The 13935-nt window shown below is 33.5% G+C and overlaps 1 protein-coding gene across 20 annotated transcripts in view; it reads right to left on the reverse strand.

The window, feature by feature from the left end:
- The window catches only part of ZNF280D (zinc finger protein 280D), a 301506-nt gene that overhangs the window by 57730 nt on the left and 229841 nt on the right, over window positions 1-13935 (reverse strand). For all 20 annotated transcript variants that reach the window (XR_013370328.1, XR_013370329.1, XR_013370332.1 and 17 more), the window contains 5 exons: window positions 10654-10811; window positions 9805-9905; window positions 8632-8778; window positions 2589-2723; window positions 416-723 (listed from right to left, as the gene is read on the reverse strand). Coding sequence is in view for 15 of the 20 variants with exons in the window: in XM_077881215.1 (XP_077737341.1) it covers window positions 416-723; window positions 2589-2723; window positions 8632-8778; window positions 9805-9905; window positions 10654-10811 (849 nt within the window). In the remaining 5 variants the exon portion in view is untranslated. The remainder of the gene's footprint in view (window positions 1-415; window positions 724-2588; window positions 2724-8631; window positions 8779-9804; window positions 9906-10653; window positions 10812-13935) is intronic.

The following is a 13935-nucleotide window of genomic DNA, read 5'->3' on the forward strand; positions in this document are numbered from 1 at the left end:
TAAGGGAGGGCCTTATTAATGTTCTGTTAATTAAGGCCAAGGTGTTTAAATGAATATGTTTAAATAGAGTTATAATTTGAAAATTCTGTTCTGGAATAATAGCTAGAGTAAGTGTAAACAATCTTAACATAAATCGATGTTTTTCATTGGCATAAAAGGGCTTAAGTTAAGCAATACAAACATCACAAGATATAAGCACACATATAATACCAGTATAATAAATGAATATTATAAAAAATAATAATTCAAATACTGTTCAAGAGTTGTAAAAAAATACCTTTTTATTATTTGCTTGGCCTTTATGTCATAGTGATAGCATATAAATGTATAAGAGAGCTGTGTAATAGGGTAAATTTATATTAAATAAAGTTTTTATACTTTAAATTAGTATTATATATGAGGAATAAAAGATTACCTTAAGTTCCTCAATGCTGTATTGACTTTACTTTTTTTATTGCTACTAGCCAATGTGCTTTGTTTCTTTTGCATATTAGAGATTTTTGATTTATATTTAGATTTACTTCCATTAGGCTTACTTGCATTAGGTTTACTTGTATTGGATTTAGTTGTATTAGGTTTGCTTGTGTTAGATTTTGTGGGATTTTTAGCAGTTATATTTTTAGTCCTTGGAGGTGAGAGCTGAAGGGTAGAAGTGCTTGCACTAATGGAAGGTGTAGGTGAAGATCCTGACTGAAGAGGTCCAACTGAAGCTCGAATAGTAACCTACAAAAATGGAGATAATGTTTGCTTTAGAAAATTAATCATGGCATTAGTATTAAAATATAACTGTATAACAAAAAGTTAAACATCAAGTATTTGGAAAGGGCAAGTATAAACTATAATTGGATAAGTCTTCCATTTATTCTAAATGTTCATACCAATTAAATTAAATTAAACTTGATATTTATTCACTTGTAATACTACATTTTTTGGTATTGATATCAGTCATGTTAACAGTTATTAATGCATAATTAGGAGTTAATGCAAATTATAGAACTATTAAAAGAGCACATTCCATACCTATTTTTATGCTCTGATATATCTCAAATAATTCAGAGATCAAAATTTAAATCTCAAAGCCCAAAAAATAATTCTAGAAAGGCCTGCATTATCCCTCAACAGCTATAAAACAAACAGATCTATAGTAAATATGACCTCCTCTTTCCAGGAGCTCATTAGGCAGGATTTATGTATACAAAGGTTATGGGAGAGGTTATATATCAACTCATTATACTGTATGGAGAGTTTAATATTTAGAATTTCCTTAAAGAGAACTAATATAAAGCTTATCATTTAGTATCCAGAAATTACATTTGTTGATTGGCAATGAAAAACAATTGCCTACCAACATTCTCATTAATCATTTAACCGTACTTCTCCCATGTATTTGAGGAACAGACTATGTGGAAGTCCTATGAAATACATGTGTTTTGGTATCACACAAAAGCACTGGACTAGGAATCAAAAGACCTGAGGTTAAATCTTATACCATGCCATCCTAGCCATGTGACCTAAATAAGTAACTTATTCTCTTCTTTATAATATAGGGCAATAACTGTCTGTCTTCCTCACTGGATTGCTGTATGGATTAAATAAAAAAGCATACCAAAAGCCTTATTCTAAGGTGCTATAAGAACATTTAGTATCATTATTAATATTATTACTATCATTATTAATAAGGGAAAATACGAGAGAGGACTGCACTGCTTACATTAGTGTTCTGCATGTCTAGTCCCAGCATGGAATGAATGGACTGCAGGGAACGATGCTGGATAGCTTCTCTTGCTCTAGGTCTTCAGAGCATGGCTTTATATTGTTTTAGTTAATTCAAATAACAGACATACCCACATTCAAAGGTAAGTACCCAAAGGCAAATATAAATGTTTTGGGGATTATTTCACTTTGGATTATCCATGCCTCTGTTTCCCTCCACTGGAGCAAATATTCAAGAGCTGACTGTATATAAAGAAGTCAGAGAAAACAGAGGTATATAAGGCAAAAAGGGAAAAGTAAATTACAATCATCAGTATGCAGTCAGACATGTTTGCTCACTTAAAACATAATGCTATCCAGCAGCAGAACTTGCTTCTCTGAGAGTAGACTCAGTAATAACAACTTCAGTAAACATCTGAGAACCTACAGCACTTAAGGCACTATACCAGAAGCTAAGGACACAAAGATCTACGGCACTCAAGGCACTATACCAGAAGCTAAGGACACAAAGATAAAACATGAGTCCTGATCTCAACTATCTTATAGTTTAGCAGATAAAATTGACGTATACACTGCCAACTGGAATAGCTCAAAAACAGCCTATATAATATCGACACAACCCGCTGACTCAGGGAATAGTTAATCTGTTGCACTTTTTACAAAGGAATAACACTTTAGCACAGCACACACCACTGACCATAAAAGGATGGTCAGAAGGATTTTTTTCTAGATATAAGAATGATAAAGCCTAAAATTAAAGTCTTCATAAAAATCAGACATCATTTTTTAAAGTATTATATCTAATAGATAAAAGAAGGCAGGAGTTAATTTCTATTATCATACAAAGTGTTAAAATACAAGACATTTAAACTTACCTTTGTTCCAGGAGGCAATCCTTCCAGTTGTTTAGGTTTTATAAATGTTCTATGATGTTGAGTCTTATGATCCATTTTCTCTTTGCATGTCAAAAATTGTAGTCTGCATTTTGTACAACGATGTATTCCTTTCTTCTGTTTAAAAACAGGAAAAGGGAGGAAAAATAATTTCTATAACCACAAGTGTCGTGCCCTTAAACCGTTCTGATTTACTTTAATGATACCTAAGTAATTTTAAAACTAGTATTATTTTACATCTCCCATATAAATAACAGCAAAATGTTATTTCATTTTTAAAAACACTGGGGTTTCAAAAATGTCTGTTACTAGAAAGAAATTGAACATAAACGTTCTATCAGTAGGTTCTAATGAAAGTTCTCTCAGCAGTGATGTGAAAGTTCATCTAATTATAAAGTATTTAGACTCATGATATGGTTAAAAAGAGCTATACTATGTTTTTATCCTAAAAAAAGTAAATTCTTTTTAATTTTTGCTATTTCCACTTGGTTGACAAGTTGGCAAAATAAATTCAAATACTTAACCAGACATTTCAAAGAAGGTTGTTATGGAAGTGGTTGTATAAAACTGTGCTAATATAACCATCTGCAATGAGGAAAATGTTCTACAGCTGCACTGTTCAATATGGTAGCCAGTAGCCACATATGGTTATTGAGCACCTGAAATGTACTAAGTGTAACAGAGGAACTGAATTTTTAATTTTATTTAATTTTAACTTCAAGAGCCATATGAACATTGAACAGTGCGGATATGGAGACGTAAATCAGAACTACTCCCAATCTATTTTATGATTGAGGTATCTTGAGTGAGTCCCTCTTTAAACCCAACGCTGCTGGGAAACAGGACCCAAGAAAAATCTAAATCACTCCCCCAAAACTAGTTACTGGCACTGCCAGACTCCTGATCCATGTTCTTTCTATTATATAATATCAAATCAACTACAATCTTACCTATATGCTCTCATTAAGAGACGACATATGTATGTATATATATATATATATGATATATATATGATATATATATATATCTTAAACAATACACAAATACAAAGGAATATTTTCTCGAAAGTTAAAATCTGCCAGTACATTATTATTTCCATTTAAATACACTCAGTCAATAAATAAATAAATAAATACACTCAATAAATAAATAAATACACTCAGTCATTTATAAAATTCAAACAAGGTAATATACTGAGAAGTACCCAGCACAGTTACTAGCACACAGCAGGCATTTCATAAATCAAAGCTTTGAATTTACAAAATTCAAAGCCATGTATAAATATAATGTGTTTGTATTACTATTCTAGCTGCATCTTAAGACTATTTTAGAAGTGTGGTGCACTGGATTATATTATAGACTCAGGCAATTTTTAAAAATTCACTTATACGTGCTGAAGGAAGAGGAGGAAAAAAGAAAACTTGGCAAAGATACACACCAAAATAACAGGACAGAAAGAAAGTTTCCCAGAATCTGATTCCCATAAATCTTTTCTCTATCTATAATCACTCCCCAGGTTACCTTATCAAGTTTCATGGCTTTACATACTATCTATACAACTATCTACTTGACATCACAACCTGATAGCTATTATGCATCTCAAATCAACATGGACAAAATTGAATTCTGGATTTTCTCCCTACCCCCTGCCCTCCAAAATCTGTTTTCTCAGTCTTCCCCCTAAAACAGTATATGAAAATTCCATTCTTGCAAATGGTTAGGACAAAAACTTGGTTAACTCACTCACACAACAACCCATATCCCACCTGTCAGCTCTACCTTCAAACACTTTCATAATCTTTCCACTCCTCATTACCTCTAACCACTGCTGCCATACTAGTCCAAGCCACTCACCTGGACTTTCATCTTCTTCCTATCATGCTCTTTCCTCCCTTTTGTCTATTCTCCAATGATCTTAAAACACAGCAGATTGTTCACAAACCTAAATGCTCCAAAGGTTTTCCAAAGTCCGGTGTCTGGTTTACAAAGCTCTACATGAACTGGACTGCATTCTATTGCTACAAGCTTATCCCCTACTTCTTTTCCTCTTATTAGTTTACTCTGCTCTAGCCACAACTGGCCTCTTCACTGTTCTTTGAGTGTCTCATGTATACATTCACTTCAATGCCTACATAATATTTCCTTTCCCAGATTTCCACATGGCTTATTCCTTTATTTCCTTCAAAAAGGCTCATGTTTTGGGATGCCCTGGGTGGCTCAGTGGTTTAGCGCCTGCCTTTGGCTCAGGACATGATGCTGGAGTCCCAGGATCGAGTCCCACATCAGGCTCCCTGCATGGAGCCTGCTTCTCCCTCTGCCTATCTCTGCCTCTCTCTCTCTCTCTCTCTCTCTCTCTGTGTGTGTGTGTGTCTCTTATGAATAAATAAATAAAATCTTTTTTAAAAAAGGCTCATGTTTTACCACACTACATACATAATAATAACCATTCCTCCACTCCCAATACCTCCCTGGCACTCTTTATCCTTCACATTTTCCTTCCACAGTACTATCACTAGCTAGCACGCATATACATTCAAACATAAACACACATATATATTTATCTTTCTCTACTATAATTCAAATTCCAGAAGGCACAAACTTTGTTTTGTTCATTCTTATGTAATACCCAAAATAGCCCCTGGCACATAGTAAAGCATCCAATAAATATTTGTTAAATAATTGGATTGTGAGGCAAAAAGCAAGAGACTGACAGAGAAGATGCATATGTGAAGTAGGTACAATTTAACTAGTTCAAAACATCTGTCATTCCATTCAATGAACATTTGTCCAGAGTCATGACATAGAATACATTAATCTACTATTCTCTTAGTTGGACACAAGTCTTATACATGTCTCTTGTGTATGAACGCATTTCAAGGTGATAAGAGTGATAAAGAAACAATACATTTTTAAATACATCATGTTCAATCAAAGAAAATAGTGACTTATTCCAAGGGTAGAGAAATAATTACCTGTGTTGAACTTTTTTGATACACATACTGAACTGTTTGGGAGATTTGAGAGATTAAGAGGAATTCTGACTATATGTAATTTCTGCCCTTAGACCTAATGCCAATGTGAAATCTGGTTCTGTGGTAAAGCAGTAAAAGCCTGGGCTCTGAAGTCAAATTTTAATTCTGCTTTTTATTAGGTAATAGGACACTGAGCAAGTTACTTTCTCTAAAATTTTGTTTCCTCATCTAAAAGTTAAAAATAATAATATACATATGGTGATTGTGAAGATTAAAGATGACAATGCTTATAAAGCACCTGCTGCTGCCATAAGGTAACTGACTACCTATGTTAACTGTTTAATGTTTTTATTAAAGATTTAATGAGCATATTTATTTATTTATTTTTAATATTTATTTATTTATTATTTATGATAGACATAGAGAGAGAGAGAGAGAGAGGCAGAGACACAAGAGGAGGGAGAAGCAGGCTCCATGCCAGGAGCCCGACGCGGGACCCGATCCCAGGACTCCAGGATCGCGCCCTGGGCCAAAGGGAGGCACCAAACCATTGAGCCACCCAGGGATCCCCTAATGAGCATATTTAACATATCTGAAACCACTTTTATTATTTCTTAAAAGTCATACAAACTGGATTGTTAGCTCTAAAATCTCCTGTGACTTAATACATATTCTTTAAAAAAAAGTTACAAAGTCTTTGAAGACAATAAAATGTGCCTGTTTACAAAAGCCAACAATTCTTATTGTCTAATATCACACTAATGATGTCATCTCAATTACAAGTTTATAGTCCTACTTAGCTAGGGTGTTCCAGTCTTCGTAAATAATTATGGATGTTGTAAATACCTTAAAAGATGATGATGATTCTTATTAATAGATTCCCCCTCTTAACTGCTGACTGCCTAAGTATCCCATATAAACAAAAGAATATTGAGCCAAAATGGCAAGACAAGACATAAAACTCAGTATATAAAAACCTTACAAATCACAAAGCCCACATAGTGGGTCCACACATCTCTTTCATAATTATCATTTTTCTTGTGTCTCCATCTCCTTCTGGAGCTTAGGAAAGTGTGTGGGAAAAATTATGTTAAAAGACTCCCGGGCAGGGGGATCCCTGGGTGGCTCAGCTGTTTAGCACCTGCCTTTGGCCCAGGGCATGATCCTGGAGTCCCGGGATGGAGTCCCACATAGGGCTCCCGGCATGGAGCCTGCTTCTCCCTCTGCCTGTGTCTCTGCCTCTCTCTCTCTCTCTCTCTCTGTCTATCATAAATAAATAAATAAAAAATCTTAAAAAAAAAAAAAAAGACTCCTGGGCAACCTGCATGGCTCAGCGGCTTAGTGCCGCCTTCAGCCCAGGGCCTGACCCTGGAGACCTGGGATCGAATCCCATGTCAGGCTCCCTGCATGGAGCCTGCTTCTCTCTCTGCCTGTGTCTCTGCCACTGTGTGTGTGTGTGTGTGTGTGTGTGTGTGTGTGTGTGATGATAAATAAAATCTTTAAAAAAAAAAAGACTAGGGATCCCTGGGTGGCGCAGTGGTTTAGCGCCTGCCTTTGGCCCAGGGCGCGATCCTGGAGACCCGGGATCGAATCCCACGTCAGGCTCCCGGTGCATGGAGTCTGCTTCTCCCTCTGCCTGTGTCTCTGCCTCTCTCTCTCTCTCTGTGACTATCATAAATAAATAAAAATTAAAAAAAAAAAAAAAAAAAGACTAAAAAAATAGCACTACTGTTTTATATCTCATTCTCTCATTCAGATTTAAGGTCAAAGATGAAATAAAGAATACCAAGAATAGTGTTTCTAAAACTCTAGTCCTCAAAAAATGTTAATATGTATTGTGCAAATAAAGGGCTCAATGGCCAAAAAAGTTTGGGGACTAATAAGTACTATACTGGCTTGGAGATTCACCATGTTCGTTAGCATATTAAAAGTTCAGAGAAGCCCTGTTTTCAAAAACAAACCAAACTGGGATCCCTGGGTGGCTCAGCGCTTTAGTGCCTGCCTTTGGGGCAGGGCGTGATCCTGGAAACCCCCGGATCAAGTCCCACATCGGGCTCCCTGCATGGAGCCTGCTTCTCCCTCTGCCTGTGTCTCTGCCTCTCTCTCTCTCTCATGAATAAATAAATAAAATCTTTTTTAAAAAAAAAAAACTGTTTGATATTGTAAACCTAGGCATTTACTAAATTTATTTACCAGTAACAATGTGGAAGGAAACATCTAATAACACCTGATGGAACACAGTTGGGTAAACCTAGAACAGAAAGATCTTGCCAGACTTCTCAAAGATGAGTATCATCCCAATCACAACAGGAGATACTAAATTCACTTGGATAAAGAAGATGTGATGTATGTATGTATATATAATATGTATATATATTTTACACCGGTAATAATAAAACCAGTAAGCATAATATCTGAATTCACGAGAAGGGTATTAAGTGCTAAAACTGGATCCCAAAAATTATATAGCAGAACTAGCAGAATTCATTCACAAGACAAATAATGACCTAAATATAGTTCTTTGGCAGAGTTCATATACCAAACTGTAAGTGTCATTACTGTTTCCTTTATCACTGGCAGCTATAAAAGACCACTTCTGGTCAATGTTAATACCATGTATTCTCATAATAATGAGGCTAAAAGTGGAAGGATGGGGTAAAAAAAGAAACAAGATTATGAGTCCTCACACTTTTCTTAGTTCAACTCACCCTTACCCTGATAACTACCTTCAAAATCATTCCCATATCCACTCTTGGATCCTGAAATAGCCACCAATCTTATGGATATTCCAGTCATCTTCCCTTTTTCTCTTCAATCCTAGGTTTCCTATTTCTGGCTATCTTTCAGAATTTTCACTTATGAGCCACAACATCACCAGAAAGGAAGCAAGAAAAAAGAAGTTAGTTTTACAAGTAATTCAGCATAAACTGCAAATTAACCAAGTCATTTGGAAAATCTTGCTTCCCTTGCAGAACAAATCTAACCAATGTTCTAAGTAATAATCTGTCTTTTTGCTAAAACAACATGATCAAAGAAGAACTGATAAATCTCACCTGATGCTTCATATAATGATGCATGTAGGGTGTAGCAATTTTAATAACTTTGAGGCAAAATGGACATAGCAAGTTCTTAGTGTTTTCATGGGATGTTCTAAAATGAGTTTCTACATCAGAAAATGAAGATGATCTATAATTGCAGACCTACAAATAAAGAAGGTTTAGTTTAACTTGAAAATATATAATGATATGCAATTACAAAGTAACAATCATAGGTCATTTGTTTAGAAGAACATCAGCTGCTACTCATTCAGCTCTAATACCTGCATAACCAAGAATCCCATTAATGCAAGCACCAAAAGATAATCTTCTGAGACAGAAAAGTTATCTATCAAAGTTTAGGGACAGTTCCCAAAACATAACTAAGTTCCCTTCTTTTTAATAAGATCTTTTTATCACCCCCAACTTGACTCGAATTTTCATTCTTTAACACCTCTTGTCCTATAAAGTTTTTTTTCCTGCTACATAAAACAGCACCTTCCTTTTAGATTATAAATGGCCTCCAGGCTATGGATTGGCAATGTATTTTTACCTTCTTTTCTATTTCTTCTTCAAATTCTGAAAAAAATGCTAATCACAAAGCATTTCGTAGAGTTCTCCATAACTAAAAGCATCTCATACTTCCTTTGTATGCCTACATTCTTCCCTATATGGTAAAATAAGTCCCTATGCTTGTCTTTTGGCCACAGGCTTTTCTTTGTCCAATTGGGAGTTGGTTTAAAATGGCCTATGGGCCAATTTCAACTCTGTTGACTGCACATATAACACATGAGTTAAGCCAAAGTTATTTTTATTAATAGTTTACAAGAAGAATTTTAATTTTAGTAACCAATTTTATCTAAAGAGTTAGGAAAATAAAAAGATATATTTTGTGGCTCATTAAAATTATGTGAAATTCAGATTCCAGTGTCCATAGATAAATTTTAAGTAAATTAACACAGCCTGATCACATTCATCTACTTACTGTCTATGGCTGCCTTTGTGCTATAATGGCAAAGTTGATTATTTGCAACACAGACTGTATGACCCTCAAAGACTGAATATTTATTTCTATCTGTGCTTTACAGAAAAGATTTCCTGACACCTGGTCCAGTAGGTTTAAATCTTATAATCAAAACAACAGAAAACAAACAAACCAAACACTAAGTACACAATAAAATATATGTATACCTGGCAAATATATGGCATTTCACCAGGCTTATGGTTGTCCTTCATATGTTGCAAAAGAATATGCTCTGTTTCAAATGATAATTCACATATTTTGCAAATGGCTAAAAGCGAGGAGGGAAAAAAGACATTATACCATTTTAAGATTCACACACATACATACACACATATCAAATCATTATGTTGTATACCTGAATCTATATGTCATTTACACTTCAATTAAAAACAAGGTAACCTCACCAGGCAAACAAAAACAGATATACATGTGTAAAATTCATTTTATATATTTGTATCAACAATAATAACTATAGTATTGGTGGGGACTGACAATAGTTATACAGTTTTTAACTGTGTGCCAAACACAGTTCTAAGTATTTTACTTACATTAGCTCATTTAATTCCCATAACAGCATTATGAAGTAGGTATTTCTATTATCCCTATTATTCAAATATTAAGTAACTTGCCTGAGGTCACATAGCTGTATAAAGAGGGAGACCTGGGATTTGAATTCAAGCTATCAAGCTCTAATATCTGTGATTTTTAACTAGAATCCTACTTTTCTTATTCAAGTTTAAATGAAAGGCATTAATTTCATATTTGAAAGCTATGATCTGAGGTTGTTAATTTAGTTCCCCACATATAATGCACAGGTTATTTACTTTAATGAATTACTTATAAGAGGAACTTTAACCAGTTTTAACAATTTAGATAACTTAAAACTTTTCCAATTCTGCCCCCAAATTCCAAAGTCTTTTTCTGTCTTATTTTTCTAACAAGCTTCTTTAGGTTTTCTTAGAGTTTACGTTGTCAACGTTGATAATATCCAATACCTAAGCAGAATTGTAACTTACTGGAAAATTCATGGGGTGTATGTGTGCTCTCAATGTGACACTGCAGTTGAAATGGTGTGGGAAACTGACGGTAGCAGTGCTGGCAGGTGGTGTGGTTTTCCCAGCTCTCACTGCTCTGCTTCTCAAGTTCCAAATGGTGTTTCATGTGGTTCATAAACCTATAAATGATTGTCAACAGGTGCAAAAATTCAGATTTAAAAACAAAAATCTAACAAATAAGTATCTGAATCTAAAAGTATATATTATTCAAAATAAAATCTCAAAAGCCTTAAAGTCCTCTAGAAAACTGTGTGTTTTAAATAACTGCCCTCATTAAGTGGCTAAATGAACATCTTTGCTTTTCATCTTTGTTTTAAAAGAATTCATCACTGTAATTAATCTGAAATATCACTAATTTGCTCAAATTCTTAATCATTTCAGATTATTAAAATGTTTTTTTAAAGATTTTTAAAAAGCAGGCTTTTTTCCATACATGAATACTGTTTACATTTTTAAATAAAATAGTTGAAAGGAAGGAAACCCTACTACCAAAAGCAACTACAGTCAAGAGAGAAATCTTTTAAGGCTGTGAAGATATACAATAGATTCCAGCTGTTTAAAAGACAAATTACTGGTATTTTTACTTGTGTCTTGGTTTCTAAATGCATGTAATAGCAATTTTAATGCCTACAATTACAAGAACCTTTTGTTTTATTTAATGATACTGGTTTACTGTTAGCACAGACTGTTCATTTTAACTTGCAGACTGTGCCCTTTGTAGGCAACGTCCATTTTTCAGTTTTACATTCTGCAATTTCAGCTTCCCTAAAAGGCTTCTTATGAGCAGGAACTATGACCTTCAACAGCAAAGGGTGCAATATAAATGGGAATACCTATTTAAAAGAGCTTACTGAAGCTTTTTGCTGAATTTGAAAGTAAAGTTGTAACAATTTTTAGTCTGGGTCAACTATTAACAATTATTCATTTGAGCCTGTAAAGGAAAGAATCTTGAAAATAAGTGATAATGTCATTAATTTGGATAGCAGTCACCATGAAGGCCATAACATTTATCTCTTTTTCACATCTCCAAAACAGTACTTCCCTTGAACAGGTTATGGCACACTTTGAAATATCTTTTTGTCCTCCCTTGGTTTTATTTTTTTTTTTTTTTTTCTCCCTTGGTTTTAATACCAGCTCTACAAACACCTAGAGAAAATCCTAGTCTTGGCTAGGAAAAGTAAAGGTCATGAGCCATTAAACTTTTAGCTCACAACTTTAAGCAATTAAAGTGTATCTATATAAAATAGTCTCTTAACTAGCAAGCTTTCTCAAAATTATTATATGAGCCCCTACTGGGAAGTCAGACTACTTAAACTAATGGATGGAAATGAGGGATACGTAAAAGCAAACTTCTTACAAGGATGTTTGCAGAATAAAATAAACCTAACTGTTTTTGGTGACACTGTAGAAAAAAAAATATCAAAAAATATCATATCACAATATATTGACAAGGCAAAGAGTAAAAATCTATAGCTATCAGTTTTCCCTACCATTCTCTGCAAACATCAATTTGTCTCCCCAGTTTTTACTGTTAAGATAAAATATTATTTAACATATATAACATACATAACTTCTTTGACTACAAAGTATTTACGATTAAGGTTATGTTTCCTAAACAATCAGTATTTCAAAAAGTGCTCAATTCCTGGCTGTTATAAATGTTGTTTGCTTTAAAGTCTGAAATATTCAAGTATTCTAAAAATATGTTAAGTAGTTTTCTGAAACAATAACAAAAAAAGGAATTTTTAATTTTTATGTGTTTAATATTAAGTGGGCTAATCTCAAAGGAAAAGCCAAAAGCTATTGTTGAATAACTTCTAATATACACATAATATTTAAGCATATCAAGGAACTAATAAGTCAGTGAAACATATTTCTATGCTTTCATCCTGTTTACTAACATGATTTTTCTGGTATATTTTGCTATTAAAATGGTAATAATATGGAAATAGATGACAGAGTTCTACTGTAATATTGTTTCAGTTTTATACCACAAAGTACAATATTCCTTCTAACAAACTATTAACTACTGATGCCTGTTAAAGTTTAATTAAAGGAGATAAAGAAATGTGAAGACTCACATGAAATAACATGTGAAAGAATTCGGAAACTATAAAGCACCACAATAAACAAAGCTTTAATAATTGTTATAGAGGTATATCACAATGTATTTCAGGGTTTTCCTATATTCTTCTTTTTGGACCCAAGAACTCACAGGAAAATGGACTATATACTGGGTCCAGAAGTAACCTACAGGTGCCTAAGAATGCTATTTACAAAGTTATCAAGGGTAAATATAAAAAGGCATATATATGTATGTTTGTACAAACACACACACAACACCCTCATCTAAGGAAAGTATACTGATGTCTGCAACTTACTTTGAAATGCATAAGAACAAAAATAGTTTGAAGGAAAAATGAACAGATTATATGATGAAGCAAGCATAGTAAAATGTTAGTGGTAGAATCAAGGTGATAAGCATGTAAATTTTTTAAAACTTTGCTCAATGTCTGAACATTTTTATAATAAAATGGGGGTAAAAACAACCTTAACTAATATAAATACCAACCTACATAACCAATAAAAATATCAATCAATATGTCTTGTTACTCTGTTCTTGTTACATACTCATTTATAGGATGACACCTACTAATATGTAACTCAAAGATCACAAAGTTCCTGAAATTTAAAACACAGATGTATAAAATTCAAAATTCCACCAGAAATTAAATTTCTAATTTTTAAAGGGGTTAAATTTTAAAACCAAAGCAGAAATGTTTCCTAGAACTGGTACTTCTCTAAAGAGTATCACTTTTCCTGCAAGGTAACTGTTCTAAAATTTATAAATCTGAATTAAAAGACCTGAGCATTAAATAAATAAGTATGGAGGAGGTCAAACTGGACTTACTAAAGTGGTTCTTCTTATGAAATGAAGAAAAAATTCAAATGCAGCTAAAAATGAAAATGATTTCATGAAAATTCTTAAATGTGATAATGTAGGAGAATTAGTTAATTTTGCCTTATTTGAAATAAAGTTTGTCCTTTCTTAAGTTATCTTAGAGAAATAAAACTATATTCAAGAATCAACTCTTAATTACAAGAAAGAACAGTTTTTCAACAGGACAGTCTGCCTTTGTCCTTAGTAGAAAGTATTAAAATTGTTTATCCCGAATGGCAAAGAAAAATACAAAATAAAGATACAACATTTATCCAATTTTCAAACAGAAATAAAAATAAGTA

Source organism: Canis aureus, chromosome 32, assembly GCF_053574225.1.
Source record: "Canis aureus isolate CA01 chromosome 32, VMU_Caureus_v.1.0, whole genome shotgun sequence".
Taxonomy (NCBI): Eukaryota; Metazoa; Chordata; class Mammalia; order Carnivora; family Canidae; genus Canis; species Canis aureus.